This window comes from Martes martes (genome assembly GCF_963455335.1).
Source record: "Martes martes genome assembly, chromosome: 2".
Lineage (NCBI taxonomy): Eukaryota > Metazoa > Chordata > Mammalia > Carnivora > Mustelidae > Martes > Martes martes.
In genome coordinates this window covers 172,818,038-172,832,265 of record NC_137889.1, presented here as the reverse complement: position 1 = coordinate 172,832,265, position 14,228 = coordinate 172,818,038, and the positions used below count along the sequence as shown (strand labels likewise).

Genomic DNA, 14,228 nt, shown 5'->3' with positions numbered 1-14,228 from the left:
TTGAAGCCTTCATCTTTCTAGGAATTTGCTAACTTTTGCCTACTTCTTTTGACCCCAGGTGACCGCTTAGCTGATAGTTAACTCCCAGAGACAACTGTATACTTCATAGCATTAACTTGGCTGTCTTAGTTCTAGATGTGAACCTTTGATTTTGCTCCCAGGTGATACCATCGTTTAATATCGAAAACACACTCAAACTGTGTTCAGGCTTTGATCTACAAAAACAGCACAGACAGAGCTGTTTTGTACAGGATGGTCCTGTTGTTCTAATGTAACCCGCCCAAACCTCCCCTTTGTGATTTCCAGCGCACAGAAGAGTGACAAAGGGCATAGGGAGGACTGTGGGATCTAGAAGAACACGGCTAAAAGTTTTTTTAATCTGTCACACTCACGATATAAAAGCTATTTAATCACCTAGAAATTTTGATGGTATTCTTTCTGAAAATGTTTATGGTTATGAGCAAAGTAAATAAAACTTTCTCTCTAATAACATTGCTAGAATATAGTACCTAACATCCTAAAATACCCTCATAGAAGTTTTTTTTTTTGCCAGGTCTTTAAAAAAGCCAAAGATTTCCTGCTTTCTTATAGTAATGTCATTCTAAATACCCAAGAGTTTTCTCTTGTGTGCCCATGTTACAGATATGTGTCTCGGGGAAAATTCTATGGGTTCAAGGTGAGCCCTTTCCTATCAAGTGCTGCTCTTGATTGAGGGTGAATTCTAATCTGTAATACACAGAAGTGGTAGTAATAGTTAAAACAGTGTAATTTGTAAAAAATGTAGTCATCAGAGCATTGTTTAAAAGGGAGCAACAAACTAGATTCTCTCTTCCTATAAAATGAAGCCCAGGTGCTTAGCTACATTGCTGGGTAAGCAAGAATCCTGATAAATAAATGGGGTCCGAAGTTTAACCACTTGGTTTATAGCTCTTAACTGTCTCTGTGGGCCACACCGTCATTGCATTTATATGTGGGCCCTGCTTATAGCATTATGTTGCCTACCTTTCTAGAAGCACATGGACTCCCGGATGAGTGGGTGACTCTTTCCTAAAGTAGGCAATCCTGAGTATTTGACGATAGAAAGGAGTACCTCTAAGCTCCCAAATGGAGGAATATTCTTACCTTTCTCTCCTGGGGAGGTCCCTGTTTTGCCTGGGGAGTGGAAGAGGGAGTTGTCACAATACAATTTTAGGAATGTTGGGAGCTGTGCTTTGGTTCATTTGCCGGTGTAAACTCATTGAGGCCTCTGTGGAGGGCAGAGGATCAGATAAGAAAGGGGTCATTCTTCACAGACTGAGAAATGTGAAACCTTAGGAATTCTTGTTGATGAATTTTATTCCCTTCTAGTCTGAGAAACCTTTCTTTCTTCCTAGCAAGAGACATATGGAATAAATCACTGATAGTATGAGCAATATTTGAGATAAATGCAATTGTCAGGTGGTTTCCTTGGAGTCCTACAAGGGCACGTGGGGACTGCGAACAGCTGAGTCCGTATTTTAATTCAGTGGAACATGTTCAGACTCCTTTGGGGGCTCTAACCCGGCAGTAGCCTAGGGCTCAAGGCTGCATTATTAGTAATAGTTGTGTGTGTGTGTGTGTGTGTGTGTGTGTGTACGTTCTTGAGTAACTGAGCCATTTCTCCAGAATGTCTCTTTTGTACAAATACTAAGCCCAGGTCAAAAATGTTCACAAACATATTAGCAAACTCCAGTGGAGATTTGACTTTTCCGGGCATTCGGAACACAATTTCTAAACGTGGTTGAGAAAAATTACCTTGGCTGTATGGTACATCAGTGAACAGTGACCTTTCAGGTTAGCTAAGAAAGCTGGAGCCCCAGACGATTTTTGAACAACTTTTTTGTTGCCCAAAGGAACTACAGGATAGAAATGTGGTGTGAATGTTTAGAAAGGGGGTGATTTTCAAGGCTGTGAACAATGACCAGAAGAAAATGCTTTTATATGAATACAAAAGGGAGAGTCTAAATAAACTTTGGGCCCTTAGAAAACCTTTTACCTTTTCTAGAAATTGGCTTTTGTGTACCCACATTAAGCCTTTTATTTGTTCCTATTTAATTTATGAGTGAGCAGGGAAAACAAAGAGGAAAATGGGTCAATTCTATAAGAATGTATACAACGGAAGCATTAACTCTTTCAAGTTTTTGTATAAAAATGTTGGCTCACCGTATGCTAAGCAGTTCACTCATGTCAGGCAGCTACTGACGAGTTTCTTTTTCTTTCCAGCTGACTCAGGTGTAGACACTGTGGCTGTGTTTATGGCCAGCAGCGGATCCACGGACATCACGAATCGCAACAGCCCGGCCACACCACCAAATACTCTTCATCTCCGTTCCTCCCACAATGAACTGTTGAATGCCGAGATAAAACACACCGAAACCAAGAACAGCACGCCCCCCAAATGCAGGAAAAAATATGCACTAACTAATATCCAGGTGGCGATGGGCCTCTCGGATCCAGCCGCACAGCCCCTGCTGGGAAATGGCTCCGCCAACATCAAGCTGGTGAAAAATGGGGAGAACCAGCTCCGGAAGGCCGCAGAACAAGGACAGCAGGACCCCAACAAAAACGTCAGCCCCACTGCAGTCATCAACATAACTTCTGAGAAGTTAGAGGGCAAAGAGCCCCACCCGCGCGATTCCTCAGGCTGTGAAATTTTACCCTCGCAACCCAGGAGAACCAAGAGCTTCCTAAATTACTATGCAGACCTGGAAACCTCAACCAGAGACCTAGAGCAGAGCGTGGGCAACCAGCATGGGGCTGTGGAAGAGAAGTCCCAGCCGGGCCAGGGCCCGGCTTCCACCATCATTGGGAATGGCGAGGCGCTGCCGCAGAAACCAAACAAGGCCCAGTTCAGCCCTGAAGATGGTCCGGCGGCCACAGTGTCCTCCAGCCCAGAGACCAAGAAGGATCATCCGAAAACGGGGGCCAAGACCGATTGTGCCCTACACCGGATCCAGAACCTGGCACCGAGTGATGAGGAGTCCAGCTGGACGACACTGTCCCAAGACAGCGCCTCCCCCAGTTCCCCGGATGAAACAGGTACCCACCCCCTGCCCCCCGCCCCGGGAAAGGGAGTAGACTCACAGTGGCACTTCCTTTTGGTGTGTTCTGTTATGGATGGGGTTCATCTCTAGTCCGACCAAAAAAAAAAAGTCCATTTGGGTGCAGAGAACTCAAGCCTGTTGGGGTAAAATTAGGCAGCTTGTGTGGAAAATATTGTTACATTTCTCAGTCATTTCTTTTTGGTTCCTACATCGGTTGCTTGTCCTGGTAAGCATTTTTGGGAAAGAAATGTTTCCGTGGTGTTAAGTATAGTAGAATGTCACCTGTTTGGAAATGACACCGCCAGTGTTTAGGTGAACTACTTCAGTATACTATCTAGAAATCCTGGGTTTTGTTAAGCGAAGTAATAGAAGAGATACAGTTGCAGGGGACAGTGTATATCTTGATTAAAAGAACCAACTATTTTAAAGTTCTCGGAATGTATTTATGCTCACACTAATGAAAAGTTAGAAGTTTACAAAATTTAAATTTCTGCTCATTATAGATATTTCCCTTTGACCTTTACGGGGGAACATTTCATTAGCCTTGTTCATGTGATATTTGAAAGTAAGAAAGTGGCGTTTCTTCTCTTTAATATATTCAGAAGCTCAGGATTTTAACGAGTCTAATTGAGACCAGACTTTCTTGACCTTTGTATCAGTAACATCTTCGGGTTTGTCGGAGGAGTCACAGCTGGGACAGAAAAGAACAGATTCTAACAGCCAGCTCCTTTCAATTGCCTCTTTTCACTGCTCCCCCAGTATACTGCTGATGGATTAAAACACGTAGTGCACTTTGTCGTATCTAAATTCAGCGTAAACAAGCACTCACCAAGGCTTATTTCTTTAACGTAACCTAGTAACCGGGCACCTACCCTGTGGGTTCCAAGGCTCTGTTCATGGGCTGTCAATGTAACAGATTGTACCACCATGGAAGGAAAGAACATTTCTGCAACCTACAAGGCAGAGAAATGACAAGGACTCTAGATAAGGAAAAGAGAAGGAGAAAGTGAAGACATTGACTTGGTTTTTTTGGTTTTTTTTTTTTTAAGTGTTTTTGAAGTGCCCTTTAAAATTGCGGTTCTTCAGATGATGGATTCCATCATCAGCCCGCCGTAGCCGGATATGGCAGTAGGGAGGTTGAGATGAGTCCATTTCATCTCCTAAATGTCTAGAGCTGCATGCTGCTGGAAGCATAATTATGTTTAGTAATATTCCTGAGTTCATAGCTATTACCTTTTACGCACTGGGAAGTATCATAACCTATCGCTGATGGACGCTGTCACCTGCCAGTTGGAATCCACATCAAGGACTCCCTGAGTATCTCCCAGCCAAACTCCACTGCTGTTTTCAGCAGCGCCACCAGGACCTCCTTGTCTCCCTCCTGTCCTGACGCCTTCCCGTTGCTCTCCCAGGCACGGCGTTTGCCGTTGTAGGACAATTTCAAATTTCACCACGTGCTATTAAATGTACAGTAAAGTCTCCTCTGTTCCTCCCGCTAGCCCCTTTCCCCAGTGATGGCCACTGTCTTCGTCTTCTTTTTTTTTTTTTTAATTTCCTTTCAGAGAACATTTTAGGCCTATACCCACATTTATAATAAATTTTAAGATTTACCCACATTTTATGACGATGCTATTTTTTATTTTTTATCTTTTATTTTATTTTTTTGCTATTTTTAAAGAGTCCCTATCTTTTAGAGCTATATACTCATATATAATAATAGATATAATGTAATATAATATATACTAATATAAATAATATCATGTATGGGATTTTCTCCAAAATAACTGAGGTGGAGATAAAAAAAAGAAACCAAAATGCCCCAAAGCTGATAAGTATTAAAGATGGGTCCATAGGGCTTATTATTCTGTTCTCTCTAATTTTGTATCTTTAAAATGCTCCACAATTAAAAGTTAAAACAAGTAAATATTACATCAGATGGTTTTACAACTGGTTGGCTTTTTCCTCTTAAGGATGTGTTTTGTAGAGCAGCGGGTACAAGGACATGCTGTTTCTCTACCTCAACAATAGCCATGCTAGTCCACGCTTTTCGAGCCCTGTGGTTTATTTAATGATTCCCTCACCACTGAGCGTTTGCATTATTTCTGTCCCAGGCCCTTTTCTTGTTGAGTGTGGGTGTCTTTAAGGGCCTGTGGAGAGCCCGGAATTCAGGCTGAATGTGTGCACTCTGCTCGGTCCACTCTGAGTCTCTCCAGGACTCCTTCCTGGGGTCTCCTCTGCTCACTGCTCCTTCGCTCAGTGTCCTGGCATCGCTTTCCGTTGGTTTCTCTGGTGCTTGGCCCATGACGTGAACTGAGCTAGAGCTTTCTCGAAGCAGGGAGACAATACGTTCATTTTCCTCTCAAAGTCAGTTTTGAAGACCTTCACATTTTAAAGGAAGATTGACAGTATGGTGCTGTCCCTTCATGGGTGGCTACGGATAGACATTTTGAATCAAATATGCCCAAAAGAATGTGTTAAATGTGACTCTAAAGCAGCGAGACTGAGTTTTTTAAAAACACGCTCAAGAACCAAACCTGTGCAATTTTTTTTTTAAAGATATATTTATTTTAGAGTGAGAGAGAAAGCACGTGGGTGGGGGGAAAGGAAGATGGAAAAGGAGAATCCCAAGCAAACTCCTCGCCAAGCGTGGAGTTGGACATGGGGCTCGATCCCATGACCTTGAGACCATGACCTGAGCTGAAATCAAGAGTCAGATGCTCAACCAACTGAGCTGCCCGGGTACCCCCAAACTTCTGCTGTTGTTCACCATATGGTCACTTTGGGATCTCTGCACTTACTTCAGCATGCTCAAAGTGTCAGAATATTAATATCAGTAGTTCTGGGGAATTCTTTGGGAATTTCATCATAGCCAGTTGTGAACTCCTACTGAAATGAAGCCGCTTTACTTCATGATCACACTTCCGAGTTTCAGGTAGTACCCGCTCCATAAATTAGTGAGTAAAATAAAATCAACGAATTTCCAGCATTTGTGTTTCTTTTGATTTTGTCTGTCCAGTGAAATCTACCGTTAATGTTTACATTAATCACAAGCAGTTCAAATGAAATGTGTATGTTTTACTTAACAATGGTAAAGTCAGTGTTTATTATACGTTTCATGTAATACACACATATTTATATCTATAAAAACACAAGCACTAACTGTTGAAAGAAAAAAAGAAATAAGAGCAAATTTTTTTAAGATCCTGGTATGTATCGCCAGAACACATAATACATGCATACCGGTCTGTATTGCTGAGTGTGTATATTTGCTTATCTGCTTTGTCTTAAGTAAATACTCATCACACACAGTGGCATGTGTTTTATGATCAAATCACAGCTCAGTTATCTTTGGATTGCAGATGTGCTTTGGGGAGCCGAGAAAAATAGAATAGACTCATTCTACCTTCGGGGCATCCTTTCCAAGTTAGACTGCTATCTATAAAATAAAATGACCAGCCTAGCCCAGACTACTTTCTATTTCTCTTTCTTTCTGAATTGCCCCCTCCAGCATTTTGGTAACTCCCCCCACCCCCACCCCGATCAATCATCTGTACAATACGTTGCCCCTCTTTTCCTCCTGTGTCGTCTGCCCTCTGAGAAAACAAGAGCCTGTTAGGAAAAAGAAAAACATCGGTGAAATCACCGAGTTTCATAGGAGTTTACCAAAGTTAAAAAAAAAAAAAAAAAAAAGCCTTGACCCTGATTCTAAAAGAAAGGGTCGCATCCCGTTTTGGTGCTTGAAGATGAGAACTTGTGATCTGTTAGCATTTTGCTTGAAATATGGTTCCCTCCATGGCCCCAGGTGAGCATGGTGACTCAGAGAAGTGTGAGTTGGTCAGATTGTGTGTCTTCTCTCTGCTAGTCTCCTGCTGGTTTATGCTGGTTGCGTGAAAACTTTTGCAAGATACAACATGTTGATGCTACCGGGCTACAGGTTTCAGTGCCTCGTTGGTACCAACCCGTAACTCAGGTTTAACTGGGGGCTTCATAGAATCAAAGATATAGAGTGTGAAACCGGGTGGATCTTGGGGACTAGCCACGCCAACATTAGGTTCAACATTAGTTTCACAAAAGCAGGATATACAGAGAGAAAACAAAATCTAGGTGGTGTGGCTTTGGGCCCTAATGCATCACGAACTTACCGTTGGGAGCGTGGGTTCTAGAGTCAACTTCCTGAATTCGAATCTTAGCTCGGTTAGAGGCAGGCAGTTCACAGAGCCTCTCATGTGTAATGTGGGCATAATAATAGGGTCTGGCATAGATCAGCTGTGAGGAGTAAGTGAGAACATCTTCAGAGGTCTCTTAGAACAGTGGCTGACATATAGCACGAGTTTAATAAGTATTAGTGCTTCTTTTTTTATTATTATTACTATTTTTATTTTAATAAACATATAATGTATTTTTATCCCCAGGGGTACAGGTCTGTGAATCGCCAGGTTTACACATTTCACAGCACTCATCATAGCACATACCCTCAGTATTAGTGCTTCTTATTAGTAGTGATCACCATTATCGCTGCAGCAGTGGGATGGGAAAGCTTGCTTCTTCCTTAATGATGAGTTGCCTCTGTTTTGGACTCTGATTTTAGTTAGGACCTTCTGCACCCTAAGAGCAGGGATCAGTCTGTCTTCACCTTTGTATTTGTGTTGTCAACGCCTGAAATACAGCAGGTGAACTTAGTCAATAAATAATGATTGACTGAATAAAACTGGAGGCCATCTACAAACGGCCCTGATGTACTCAGTCAATCCTTTGATGTTACAGCACAGTCAACGTCTGATTTTGATGTTGGGTATGTATTTTATAACTTAATTGACACAGTTGCCTCGTAATAGGTGAGGCTGGAAAAAAATGGTTACTAGGAAAAGTATGGTGAAATTCTGTGGACCTACTGTGTGTCCGTGGAATCTTGTTTGTGCTACTTTCTCCTAGTCAGATGGCCACAGTGGGACTTGAACCAGTGTATTCAGAAACAGCATCCAGTGTTTTCCTACCACACCATGGCCTTGAGACATAGATCTGTGACCTCCAGGGCCTGACTATGTGAGATTTAATCTTCAACTCGGTGTGTGTGGTAGTTACCTTGAGAGTTTGGAAAATGGAAAACTATATTTTAGAGGATCTTTCTGTGCTTATAAACAATTGAGATCCAGCTCAAATGGCATCTCCTCTGTGAAACCTTTCAAGACCCTTGGAGTTATTGGAAGTCCTCTCTCTGTATCCTAAAGAAATGTTTTCAGACTTCTTTTATCATGTTCACCTCAGCCTTACTTGAAACTTTCCATTGAGGCGTAGAGCTCCATGAAAGCAGGAGCCAAGTGTTCATTATGTGTGGATACGAACCTCTTCGGAGAGTACGTAGTGCATAGTAAAAGGCCGTGTAAATGTTACCTCGTTGCTAGTTGGGTGGCTGGAGCTGGATGAGAAACATGCATGGTCTCTGAGGGTTGCTCCGTCAAGCCAGTCCTTGACTTCTTTCTGTAGAAACAGAAAAAGTAAGCACGGCTTGTAAACCATAACTGTGAAGAGCACCTGGATAAGACGATTTATATTCCAGGCTCCTAGGAGTGATGGAGAATGGGGGCTGGTCATTCAGTCCGCCACAAACATTCCTCGTATTTGAGTTTATAGGTCTGCAAGTCAGAAAAGCCAGTGCCAAGGAAAAGGACCGTTTCAATTACATTGGCCTTTACACTTCACCTTGGCGTTGCAAATTGATCCGTGTTGCTTGAGAGTTTGACTCCTTTGATGTTATGCGTTGATTGGTTTCCAGTACCAAGGCCAGCAAAGTGGACCTCTTCAGCAAGCTGGATAGTTGGTGAGGGAAAAAGCCAAGGCACAAACCTAATATGTTGACATAATTGGCAGATCTTCTTGTTTCTGGCTTTGGCTAACTAAAGAATGCTAGAACGTTTATACTATTAACTCTTCCAGAAACTTAGTTTAATTGTTCATTCTTTGTCACTTGTTTTCTGGTAATTTCAACTATAAATGATTTTTTTTTAAAGATTTTATTTATTTATTTGACAGAGAGAGAGAGATCACAAGTAGGCAGAGAGGCAGGCAGAGAGAGAAGGGAAAGCAGGTTCCCCGCCGAGCAGAGAGCCCGATGTGGGGCTCGATCCCAGGACCCTGAGATCATGACCCAAGCCAAAGGCAGAGGCCTAACCCACTGAGCCACCCAGGCGCCCCTCAACTATAAATGATTTTTAAATTGCTTTTCAAAAGTTTTGATCCCTTAAAAAAATAATTCCAGTATATAGGAAAGGTCTCATTTTCAGCTGGTTTGCCCTGCTGAATTAATTTTAATCTCTTAAATACCCTTTGGTGATTCACTAGCCTTCCTGTCTTGTCTTCTCAGCTGAGTTCCATGATGTGACAGGAGGAATTCAAGAAGACAGATGTGAGATGTTTCCAGAATAGCTCGGACACACTGTGTTCTGGGGTAGAGGATATGATTTCCAAATTAGATTTTCATACCCTGGGGGTAAGAGATGTAAAAATAATTTTTATCTCACCTCATGAACTTAGGGAAGAAAATCATTTTGCTCAATTAAGTGTTTTGGAAAGTTCTAGACAAAAAAAAAAGGATTCCCTTAAATGTTCATGATGGTTCTTGGTTGCTCTTTAAAGGATTATACTTTAGGGGCGCCTGGGTGGCTCAGTGGGTTAAAGCCTCTGCCTTCGGCTCAGGTCATGATCCCAGGGTTCTGGGATCGAGCTCTGCATTGGGCTCTCTGCTCAGTGGGGAGCCTGCTTCCTCTCTCTCTCTCTTTCTGCCTGCTTGTGATCTCTGTCAAATAAATAAATAAAATCTTTAAAAAAAAAGTAAAGTATTATACTTTAGGAAACAAAAAGGTAAATACAATGAAATGAATGGTAGCAGAAGTCTAACAGTGTGGTAGTGACCACAAGGTAACAGATCCATTCTAGTGGACCGGAAGGGACTCTGAGGGGCCAGAGGGCTGTGGGACAGAGGATGCTCAGAGGAGGGAACTTCAGTTGATAGGGATGTGGACAGTCAGGTACTTGGTTACTTGTGCTGGGGACTAAGTAGGCATCAGATGGAGAGCTGAGGAAGCCATTGCCCCAGAGGTGTCAAAAAGTAAAGAATCTCTTTTTTTCTTCGTTTCTTTTCAATTAATTACCAAAGAAGTTTAATTTTTATTCCCCCCACCCTCACACTCTCTTCTCTGCTTTACTGGCATTTTGAAAATAAAAACTGGGGCACCTGGGTGCTGTGGTCAGTTAAGCATCCGATTGTTGGTTTTAGCCCAGGTTGTGATCCGGTGTCATGAGATCGAGCACCACATCAGGCTCCACGCTCAGCGTGGAGTCTGTTTGAGATTTCCTCTCCCTCTCCCTCTGACCCTCCTGCTCATGCTCTCTCTCTCTATCAAATAAATAAATCTTAAAAAAACAAAAAAAGAAAAGAAAAGAAAAATTTTGTTTTCTAGTTTTGGTAAGTTTCTGGGAAAGAGTTTTGTGAGCAGAGTGGTGACTTAGAAAGAGAAGAGGTGGCGTCCTCTAGTTGTCCTGAGTGAGGTGCTCCCTGAGGTGCCAGTAGATCCTCTCCTGCCCTCAACGGAGGGCATGTAGCTGCTGGATTGTGACTCAGTGGGCCCACAGAGACAAAAGGATGACTGGCGACTTGAAGAATTGTGGTCAAATTTCATCACAAACTATCCGCCCAAATTCATTATCCTCACAGAAGAATCTGAAATTAATAAATACATAGAGAGATATGTATACTCCTGCTCTGTGTGTCAGTGGACTCAGCCACCATATTCACATGAAACTATTACGGCAGAAGTAACTCATGTAATGTCGGTCTTGCCTGTTACAGCCGCGTACGAGACCAGCATGCTGGGGCCGTAGCCATTCCAGTGTCAGTCCCAGCCCTTCCACTAGAAGTACCAAGTATGATATGAACTGTTAAGCAAAACATGCTTGAAATTTTCCAGAATGTCTTTAGATGACTTCTCAGTGTTCTCCATCTATTAAACTGGTGAGAGGAGGAGAAACGTTAGCTTTTCAGAAGCTAGAACATGGGTGGTTCATAAATTTTGTGCCTTGGGTCTGATGCAGGTAAGTACTCAGTTAGCTTTCATAAATGTGAAGGTAGTCAACAGCTGTCCTTATAATTTATATATTGCATTTCCCTGTTAAAAACCTTAGATGCCAGGGGCACCTGGGTGGCTCAGTGGGTTAAGCCTCTGCCTTCAGCTCAGGTCATGATCGGAGGCCTGGGATCGAGCCCCGCATCAGGCTCCCTGCCGAGCAGAGAGCCTGCTTTCCCCCCACCCTCTCTCTCTGCCTACTTGTGATCCCTCTCTGTCAAATAAATAAAATCTTTAAAAAACAAACAAAGAAAAAACCAAACAAAAAAAACCTTAGATGCCAAAAGTGAAATAAAAGCTTCATGTTCAAATCCTTTATTGGAAAAATCGAATCTTTTGACTGTTAGAAAATCACGCATAGTTGGGGCACCTGAGTGGCTCAGTCGGTTAAGCGTCTGATTCTTGATCTCAGCTCGAGTCTTCATCTCAGGGTCCTCAGTTCAAGCCCCATGTTGGGCTCTACACTGGGCATGGAGCCTACTTAAAAAGAAAAAATCACACATGGTCAGCGTTCCATGTGGAATGGTCAGAAAGTAAGAGAATAGGATAACTCCAACTCCAAAATATTCCTCTTGGTACCTAAGAGAGGAGGTGGTATTTACTCTTTGTGAACTTTCATTTTTTTCTTTTTGTTTAGCTTTCTATAGATTTCCTCTTGAATATGATCGAATTTAATCCTTAAAAGGACTCTTGCTCAGTATCACGAAGAACATGGTTAGCTGATTATTTTTCTCCTTCAGTGTTACTTGAAGAAGTCTTCATATAAAACTGAATATACATCTGAAATACAATAAAGGTAGATCTCCATCCTGTAAATGGCTTGTTTGGGAAACTGGTTTTGGTCTGTTGTTTTTTTGTTACCAGGACACTTTTTTCTCATATAAATATTATATGTGAGGGTTATACAAGGTCTACAAGATGGCTGGTGCATGAAAACATATTTAATCTCTGTTAGGCATGTAGAGTAGTGTTAATAGAACCACAGAACTTTTTCATGAAATGTTCTAGAAGAAAATGTGCTCATAGCTCCCTGTGCAGTTGTCAGAAAATGGGAGGATGATGAGGACCCCAACTCCAAATCGTTGGGAAAGGGACTGATGGGAGGTGCAGCCGGGGAAGTTCAAGGACTGGAGCGGGCAAGACACCTGGTGGTGGACGCCTGCAGGTGCACTGCTCGGTAACGGGCTGACTCTCCAGTTCCTGCTTTGCTTTTTCTCTGTCTGCTTCAGGTGTGTGCGGTCCGGGGAACCTCTAACCAGCATTTCCTTTCATCCCTTGCTCGTTGTGGACAAGGGAGACATTCCATGACTTCCTTTCTTTACCCAGAGCAAGCATCAGCTTCTTTTAGGATTTCCAAGTGGCTTTCACCATTTTAGTTCATGTCCTGTCCCTCTGCATCCTGATGACCTTTTGTCTGTGTGCTGTGGGACAAGAACCCTGGGTCAGAGAACAGACTCCATGGATGATAGAACACCAGAGAGAAGCATTTTTAACTCGGTCTGTTATCTCTCTAATGGAGCTCAGGACTATTGGATTGGTAAAATCTAGAGTAAAAATTAAATTATTTTAGTTATAAATAAAAATTTATTTTTAAGATACTCTTGGTAAGGTTGATAGGCCACCCTTACTCCACTCACATGGTTTCAGTCTGATGAATGCCTGCTGAGTTCCTCAGTGTGCAAGGGACTGAACTAGTTCTCTGGGTGAATCCCAGATGGAGATGTAATCTTTCCCTCCGAGAACTCACACATTTCTTCCTCAAGATTGTTTAAATCTCTTTACCCGTCTCATGGCATTTGTCCCTTCCTGGGTATTAGCGGCGGTCATGCTGGCTTACACTCTCTTTACCTCTGAGCCCCAGATGTCTTATCTCTAAAGTGGAAGTAATAAGATAGTAGGTCCTACCTTATAAGATTGTTACATGAAGTCCTCAGCCCAGGGCTGGGCCCACAGAAAGAATGTTTTGAAATGTTAGCTACTGTTATTATTACCGGCCTTACTATCTTTGCTGTGAGGTGGAAAAGTTTCTTCGGGATATAGGCTGTTTTGCTTTTGTTGTTTTGCTAATCCCCAGAAACAAGTTCATACAATGAGTAAGCATGTTTCAGTGAATGATTATTATACAAAGTAAATTTTTTTTAAGTTTTATTTGAATTCTAGTTAGTTCACATATAGTATAATATTAGTTCCTGGCGTATAATATAGTGATTCAACACTTCGGTACAACATCGGGGGCTCATCACCAGTGCCCTCCTTATGAGCGGCTCAACGAATTAAAGGTACTAGATTCCTTCTAAGAAAGTCACAACAGTTAGGGAGAGGTATAAATCCCCTGCTTCTCAAATGTGAACATACAGGAAAATCTCCTGGGAATCTTGTTGAAATGCAGATCCTGACTTAGTGGGGTTGGGGCCCGAGATTCTGCATTTCTTTTTAAGAAAATTTTTTAATTGTGGAGATTCTACGTTTGTTAGGGGTCTTTGCATGTGATACTGATGCGGGCTTCCGTGCTTGACCACAGTTGGAGTAGGAACACTGGACCGTAGGCTACAAGAGGAGGGGGATACCAGATAGATATTTGCCAAGTATGTAGAGCAAGATAAGGGTCATGAAGGTCCAGATAAGGCATTGCTTGGCTGGGAGAAAAGGACAGAATTGAAAAATAAATGGGATTTAGAGAAGTAAAGAAGTGGTGGGCACACAGGAAAAAAAAAAAAAAAAGAAACTGGAAGAAAACAAAAGATTACTCTAAGGCATTGACCTCAACCTTTTTGGTCTTGGGGACCCCTTCAAGTCTTCAAGAATTATCGAGAAACCCAAAGCTCTTTTTTTTTTTAATCAGTATTTATTGTAATAAAAATTAAAGTTGGAGATTATTTTGTGAAGTTATCCATTTAAAAAAGAGTAAGAAACTCAGTAATGTTAACAAAATAGGACATGTTTTGTGAAACAAAAACATGTTTTTTAAAGCCAACAACAGTTTAGGGAGAAGAGTGAAATTGTTTTACTTGTTTGAAAATCTCCTTCGTGGCTTAATCGAAGGCAG

General features: G+C 42.1%; 1 protein-coding gene across 1 annotated transcript in view; it reads left to right on the top strand.

The window, feature by feature from the left end:
- APBB2 (amyloid beta precursor protein binding family B member 2) overlaps window positions 1-14,228 on the top strand; it is a 375,440-nt gene that overhangs the window by 192,950 nt on the left and 168,262 nt on the right. The window contains exon 7 of the mRNA XM_080797039.1: window positions 2,242-3,057. Coding sequence (XP_080653165.1) covers window positions 2,242-3,057 — 816 coding nt within the window. The remainder of the gene's footprint in view (window positions 1-2,241; window positions 3,058-14,228) is intronic.